The sequence below is a fragment of the Phyllopteryx taeniolatus genome, chromosome 18 (genome assembly GCF_024500385.1).
Source record: "Phyllopteryx taeniolatus isolate TA_2022b chromosome 18, UOR_Ptae_1.2, whole genome shotgun sequence".
In the NCBI taxonomy this organism is placed as follows: Eukaryota; Metazoa; Chordata; class Actinopteri; order Syngnathiformes; family Syngnathidae; genus Phyllopteryx; species Phyllopteryx taeniolatus.
This window is the reverse complement of record NC_084519.1, coordinates 18713447-18720426: the sequence shown is the minus strand read 5'-3', so window position 1 is coordinate 18720426 and position 6980 is coordinate 18713447. Positions and strand designations below refer to the sequence as shown.

Below are 6980 nucleotides of genomic sequence, written 5' to 3'. Positions count from 1 at the left end.
TTTTCCCCCCCAGGAACTGCGGAACTAAGAGCATATTCGCGGGCCTGCGCACCATTTTCCATCCATCCGCGATTGACGCAATTAGCGGAGGACGCGTACGGGAGCCTCCCGGCGGTTCGGGCGTTTCCGAGTCGCGGAAGATGGAAGATTGGCCGTCTGCTTCCGTCCTTGAGATGACCTCCGTCATTCAAGAGTCAATCACGCGTAGCGCTACCTTTCGCTTGACTTGACTTTTGAACCCAATAAAGGAAAATATTAGTTGTCTTTACAGATCCAAAATGAAAATTCACTGGCCGAAACCAAAACTCATTCGCTGCCGTCGACGTTTATATTCGTCAACCGGATTCCGACGACGTATATCGTTGGTCAATTTCAACTGTTCGGTGCGGAAGAGGGTCTCGCCCGTCTTGTCTGCGAATGCCGAGTTTGCGAACCGCTGTCACGACCGGCAGATCCCTGTAGGTGGCGGCGTCGCGGCGCTTTGGATTTGAAATCGGCACACAAAGATTCGGGAAGGAATCTCGGCTCGTCGCATTGATTTTGCGGGAGAGAAACGGCAACGCGTTGGAAGTCGGACAAGTTCAAGACTTCCACCCGTAAGTCTGTGACAGCAGCAGACGTGAGGGAACACAAACAGCAGTGAATTGCCCGCGGGTGGTCATGAGACCTCGACTTGGTCCAGACCTGGAACGCGGTCCGAGCCCAACTATTCTGTAATCTTGTGATATTTTTTCAGTGTGGACTTTATTATTATTGGCATAATCATGTATTTGAATGCATGCGCACATATCGGACAATTTCGGCTGGTCCTTGTGTGCGCACACGTGAGAGAGAGAGAGAGAGAGAGAGAGGGAGGAGGCGTGGCCATGACGGCAGCGCGAGAGAGGAGGCGTGGCCACGAAGGCAGCGGGAGAGAGAGGAGGCGTGGCCACGAAGGCAGCAGACATTCAAGCCGCCGCTTGCGTCAGCGGTCAAGTGCAGGCGGTTCATTCAACGGCTCTCCCAACGTCGCATTGACGCTCGCAAATGATTTTGTCGTGACTATTTGAAAGTGTCGGGCCGACAGACGACGACGACGACGACGAGTTGCGTTTAAAGCACTTTTTGGCACACTCACTGAAGCCGACCGCGCGTAAAAGTTGTGTGAAATGTCTCCCAGCAACAAAGATGAAATACTTTGTAGTCCGAGGTAGCACTTTGACTTTCCTCGTCCGGGCGTCGTCATGGACCCGAGGCGGCTGCTCGCGGCCATCGGGACCGCTTGGCTCTGCTCGCTGCTCTTCTATCCGGCGGGTACGTGAACGCACCATCTTCTCATCTCCTGCGCCGCTCTTTGCTGTTATTTCGTTACTGTGGTGGAAATTGGCCTCTCTTTAATTAATGCACTTGAATATGGATATTTAATCAATGGGAATCTTTCTGCGGGAACGTAAAAGAAATACAAATGAACACAGTGTCAGTCAGTGTTTTAGTTTTTCGACGAGCAAGAAACACGAGACGCCTCGCCTCCGGGTGTTCCCGTGGTGGCGCTCCTATAAATGTCCCTCATGTCCGGGGACTTGTTTGCGTTCAACTTCTTCGGATGTACTAATAGCGTCGGGCTTTACGTTTTCTCAGATTCTCGTCCGCATTTCAGCGACTTTCATACTCGGCAAATAAAGATGATTCTGATTCCGATTCCGATTCCGATTCCGATTCCGCGTTTGCCGGATTGGGGCCGTTTGCACATTTCCGTCCGGTTGCCAAGGCCTGGACGATTTCCCCAGATCGCTCTTTCTCCATGTTAGCGATCATAACGTCCCGTCCCGACGCTCTTCCGAAGCGCGGCCCCGTGTAGCGGCGACCCGGTTCTGAATCCGCGCCTTCCTTTGCCGTCAGCGGTGTGTGGCGATAAGACGCACTCTCACGCCGAGGACGAGCTCTTCGAGACGCTGTTCGCCGGCTACAACAAGTGGTCCAGACCCGTGCCCAACATCTCCGACGTGGTCATCGTCAAGTTCGGACTGGCCATCGCGCAGCTCATCGACGTGGTGAGTCTCGGCCGTTCTCGCGTTGTCCAAATTGTATGCGAGTTTCCGTAGTTGTGCTGAAGTACAGCGTGGGAGTCCTTTTTTTGCCTTTTGGGGACTCGGCTCTCGTCTTGGACGTCGTTAGGGGTACCTAATGTTTTGGCCTTCCCGTCTGCTAGGACGAGAAGAACCAAATGATGACGACCAATGTGTGGCTCAAACAGGTGAGCTTCCAGTCGACAATGAACACAATAAATGGATGCCGTATTGTTTAGCTTTTATTTTCGCTTCAATCCCCAGGAGTGGAACGACTACAAGCTTCGCTGGAGGCCGTCGGATTACGACAACGTGACGTCCATCAGAGTTCCCTCGCAACTCATTTGGGTCCCGGACATCGTCTTGTACAATAAGTGAGTACCAGACAGTCGTTTTGCTTCGTGTCACCCGAAATGCAAATTCAAGTTTCTGTGCTCTTTCTCAAGCGCCGCGAGATGAAATAAGAATTGGTGTCAAGGAAGAATGTTGAAGTCATACGTCCGGATGAAGAGTTGAAAAGTTTTGTCTATCCGGGGGGGGGGCAGCTCAATTTAGCCTGGGTTGTTAATGTAAGTTACGGAGAGAGTCTTCCGGCACATAAAAAAAAAATAATAATAAATCACTTTGTGTGTGGGTCATTTATTATTAAAATTAGGTTAGTTTTAAATGAGATGAAACTGTTTGGAAATCAGTTTGTGATATATTTACAGTTTCAACTATTAATATAGGCAGCAATGGGAAAAAAATGCTGGTGGTATGGATAACTTGCTTGTTTTTGCTGTCGGGAATTCGCACCCACCCACTGAAATGATTCTGATTGTTGCTTGGCCATGCATGCCGATAACTGGCACGACTGTGGCGCCATCTGGTGGACTTGCGTGACGTAGCCCCACAAAGCGACCCCAACAACTCGATCCTTTTTTGCTGCCTTGAATGATGAAAGGGGTTGAACAATATGATCGATAGAGAGATGGAGGGATGACATGCGAAGGTGTACCTATTGTTGTGTCCTGCGACCAATAGGATTCAATATCAGTTTTTACGATACGCATCTCGCTTCATGAATGAATTCATTTGAAAAATAATGAATGCTATTCTGGAAGTGATTTTCATATGATATATTATCACGTGCAGTTCACTTCATAGGAAATGATGAATATGGAAATCATCCGTCCGCCTCATAAAAGATGGATTTTGTGTTCAGAGAATGTTTTTTTGTATCCATCCATCCATCCATTTTCTGTAGCGCTTCTCCTCGCGCCCGTCCGGCTATCTTGGGGCGCGAGGCGGTGTACGCCCTGAACCGGTCGCCGGCCAACCGCAGGGCACATACAAACAAACAACCATTTGCACTCGCATTCCACCTACGGGCAATTTCGAGTCACCAATTGATGCATGTTTTTGGGATGTGGGAGGAAAGCGGAGCGCCCGGACAAAAAGCCACGCAGCCACGGGGAGAACACGCAAACTCCACACTGGCGGGGCCGGGGATTGAACCCGGATCCTCACAACTGTGAGGCAGATGTTAATTAGGCAAAAGGTTTATTAAGCTTGTATGCAATACCAGCTTAACAAAGTCATTAAGTTTTGTTTTTGTTTTTTTCCATTTTCCTATGTTAACTCGCAGTTCATATTTGAACTATGTTACAGTGGCTTACAATTACAGTAAAGTAGATCCAAACTGAAAGCAAGGCTGAAGGGAATTATGAACAGTTCCAAATAGCAGTCAGTGTTCGAACCAAACCTTCGGTTTCAGCTATATAAAAAGAAAAGAAAACAAAAAACAAGCTAAATCCTATTAGAACAGCAGAAGTTGAATTTGTTGTTAATCAGAGGCACTTTAAATAATGACTCCCGTTTAACCCGAGGCTTTGAACACAGGCGCATCTGAATTATTAGAGGGTGTGCACACTTGTGCAAAGACATCTCAATTGTGAATTGTTACTTTCCCTCTCACAAAGAAAATCAAACTGTTGCGATGCAGATGTTATTAGTTAGTTACAATAAAGGAATGAAAAGTTTTGAAAACGGTTGATCTTGGTCTCCTGATTAATCAAGTTCAGCTGTTCTAGTCGCTTTTGAAATGATTTATCTCGGTGAAATATGTGAGTGTCACGAAACCAGAAAACGGGGGTGTGTGGACTTTTTCTATTGGCTGGAATGCGGCGCCTCAAAGTGTTGTTTCCCGTCGAGATGAGAATTTCCTCTCTCGGCAGTGCGGACGGCGAGTTCGCGGTGACCCACATGACCAAGGCGCACCTGTTCCACACGGGCGCGGTGCGCTGGGTGCCGCCGGCCATCTACAAGAGCTCGTGCAGCATCGACGTCACCTTCTTCCCCTTCGACCAGCAAAACTGCAAGATGAAGTTCGGCTCGTGGACCTACGACAAGGCCAAGATCGACCTGGAGCGCCTGGAGACCTCGGTGGACCTCAACAACTACTGGGAGAGCGGCGAGTGGGCCATCGTCAACGCCGTGGGCACCTACAACACCAAGAAGTACGACTGCTGCCGCGAGATCTACCCGGACATCACCTACTTCTTCATCATCCGCCGCCTGCCGCTCTTCTACACCATCAACCTGATCGTGCCCTGCCTGCTCATCTCCTGCCTCACCGTGCTGGTCTTCTACCTGCCGTCCGACTGCGGCGAGAAGATCACGCTGTGCATCTCCGTGCTGCTCTCGCTCACCGTCTTCCTGCTGCTCATCACCGAGATCATCCCGTCCACCTCGCTGGTCATCCCGCTCATCGGCGAGTACCTGCTCTTCACCATGATCTTCGTCACGCTCTCCATCGTCATCACCGTCTTCGTGCTCAACGTGCACCACCGCTCGCCCAACACGCACAAGATGCCGCGCTGGGTGCGCGCCATCTTCCTGGATCTGGTGCCCAGGTGGTTGTTCATGAGGAGGCCGGCGCCCAGCGCCAGGCGCCGCCGGTCGCTGGACGAGAGGCGGCGGCGGCGGCGGCGTGGTCGGGCGGCGACGACGGCGGGCGTCAGCACCTCGGCCAGCTGGGGCAAAGACGCTCCCTCGCCGTCCCTGGAGGATCTGGAGCTCGGGACGCTCACGTCCTATTTCTCCTTCCGCCCGCCGTCGCCGCCGCCGCCGCCGCCGCCCCCGCAGGACGTCGGGCGGCTGTCCGGAAGACGGGCCGGGAGCGCCTGCGGCCGAGTCTCCGCGTGGGACTTCCCGCTCTCGCCGGGCGTCGCGCACGCCCTGGAAGGAGTGCGCTACATCGCCGACCACCTGAGGGCGGAGGACGCCGACTTCAGCGTGAGTAGCGCGGAAATGTTCCTCTGCCGGATCGCGGTTTAGCATCTGTGGCGCCGCTGTAGACGGCGGTGCCTTGAGAGATCTCAAAGCCTCGTCCTCCATTGAAATGAACGCACATGCAATTAGTCGCTTCCTGCCTCCCCCCCCCCAAAAAAAAAAGTTCTATAATTTTGTGCTTTATAAAGACATACAGTAATGACATCATTAAATAGAATGTAAAGAAATGAAACAGTTGATGCCACATTTTTAGCTTCAATTCGATGGCCCTTGTGCTGCTACTTGTAGTTTGCGCACCTTGGCCACCTGGGGGCAGTATAATACAGAAGTACGCATACACACTACTGTACACTCAGCCCCTCCGTAAAATGCGCCACCGTTTGTGTTCATATTTTGGGTTTGTTTTTATGCAATCAGTGCTTGTTTTTTTTTTTTTAAATATTGAAAACATTGTAACACATTATTTGGGGTAATCTTTCGAGGTCTGGAACAGATTAATGGTCTGAAAATTGATTTGATTACGAGTAAATTACAAGCTTGCTCATGGAACAAATGAAACTTGCCAGTCGAGGTACCTGTGTATACAAGTACACATCATTTGATGATCAAAATTGACAGTAATAATTCAATAGTTCAAAAAAGTAAAAGCTACAATAGAAGTCAAATCAAATATAAAATGTGATTATGATTACATTAAAAAACTCAACAGACAATTGAATTGAATATGTCAAAAAAGAATTTCTTTTGCGTGCAGGTGAAAGAAGACTGGAAGTACGTCGCCATGGTGATCGACCGCATCTTCCTGTGGATGTTCATCATCGTGTGCCTGCTGGGCACCGTCGGCCTCTTCCTGCCGCCTTGGCTCGCTGGCATGATTTAGAGGGCCCCGCCCACGACGGCGCCCCTTTTAGATTTCAAACCCTCCAATTAGCCGAACTGCGCTCATGCTGACATTAGCATTGCTAGCATTCCGCACCCGTCCGCGTCAACACGACCCGCGTACAATAACGAAGGGCCGATTTATCATCATTTCTTGCAAGATGACCACTGGGAACTTGGCTTCTTTTCTATTAATGACTGAACAAGTGTATTTATTATTTGGGTCTCAGGTTAGGGTGGGTTTTGGCAAAATGGCTGTACATTTTTCTACAATACTTGCAGTCATTCAATGATTCCAAGTGACTATTCTACAAATCTCTTAAGTGGAAAATGCTCAAAGAAAACAAAAAAAAACTACTGGACTGGATCCAAATGGGGACCAGAAGAGAAAGTTGTGGTCATATTGCACTTTTGTTTGTTGGAGTTTTTTTTTGGAAAGAATCATTAAGAGTTATTGTCCGTTTGATTTGGAGCAACAGGAACAGGTTTGTTAATAGTCCAGTTTTGTACAATAGTTGAGCCTTATTCAACTTCATAAGTTACACAGAGCAAAAAGATCTTTAAAACATCGATCTTCCTGTTTTCGTGCCGTCAGGTCACTTTTACATTGATTTCATTTTCCATAGAGATGAATTAGGAAAATAAATTCTCGGGTTATTTGATTTTCTATATCACTCCGTCTCTGCTTACGTGCTCTAAAAATATCTTCAACAGATTTGAGGGTCGGGCATCGACCATCGAGAATCGTGCGTTCCAGAAAAGTTTTCCGACTGGAACGCCACT

General features: G+C 49.2%; 1 protein-coding gene across 2 annotated transcripts; it reads left to right on the top strand.

Moving 5' to 3' along the window:
• Positions 1 to 10: 10 nt before the first annotated feature.
• On the top strand, positions 11 to 6864 carry chrna2b (cholinergic receptor, nicotinic, alpha 2b (neuronal)). Of its 2 annotated transcripts, XM_061753008.1 has the most exons (6): positions 11 to 1293; positions 1879 to 2030; positions 2189 to 2233; positions 2310 to 2419; positions 4262 to 5321; positions 6073 to 6864. In XM_061753008.1, the coding sequence occupies exons 1-6, from the start codon at positions 1224 to 1226 to the stop codon at positions 6196 to 6198; spliced, it is 1563 nt and encodes a 520-aa protein (XP_061608992.1). In that variant the 5' UTR covers positions 11 to 1223; the 3' UTR covers positions 6199 to 6864. The 2 variants fall into 2 exon arrangements, with proteins under 2 accessions (XP_061608992.1, XP_061608993.1); XM_061753009.1 differs by having other exon boundaries at positions 11 to 2030; positions 2155 to 2233.
• The last annotated feature ends 116 nt before the right edge of the window (positions 6865 to 6980 follow it).

What these genes read in the sequence shown, in the direction of transcription:
- chrna2b (XM_061753008.1), top strand. Translation starts at nt 1,224, where the DNA reads ATGGACCCGAGGCGGCTGCTCGCGGCCATCGGGACCGCTTGGCTCTGC. An exon ending in TCGCGCAGCTCATCGACGTG is followed by an intron (nt 2,031 to 2,188) that starts GTGAGTCTCGGC and finishes CCCGTCTGCTAG; the next exon opens with GACGAGAAGAACCAAATGAT. An exon ending in CGGAGGACGCCGACTTCAGC is followed by an intron (nt 5,322 to 6,072) that starts GTGAGTAGCGCG and finishes TTTTGCGTGCAG; the next exon opens with GTGAAAGAAGACTGGAAGTA.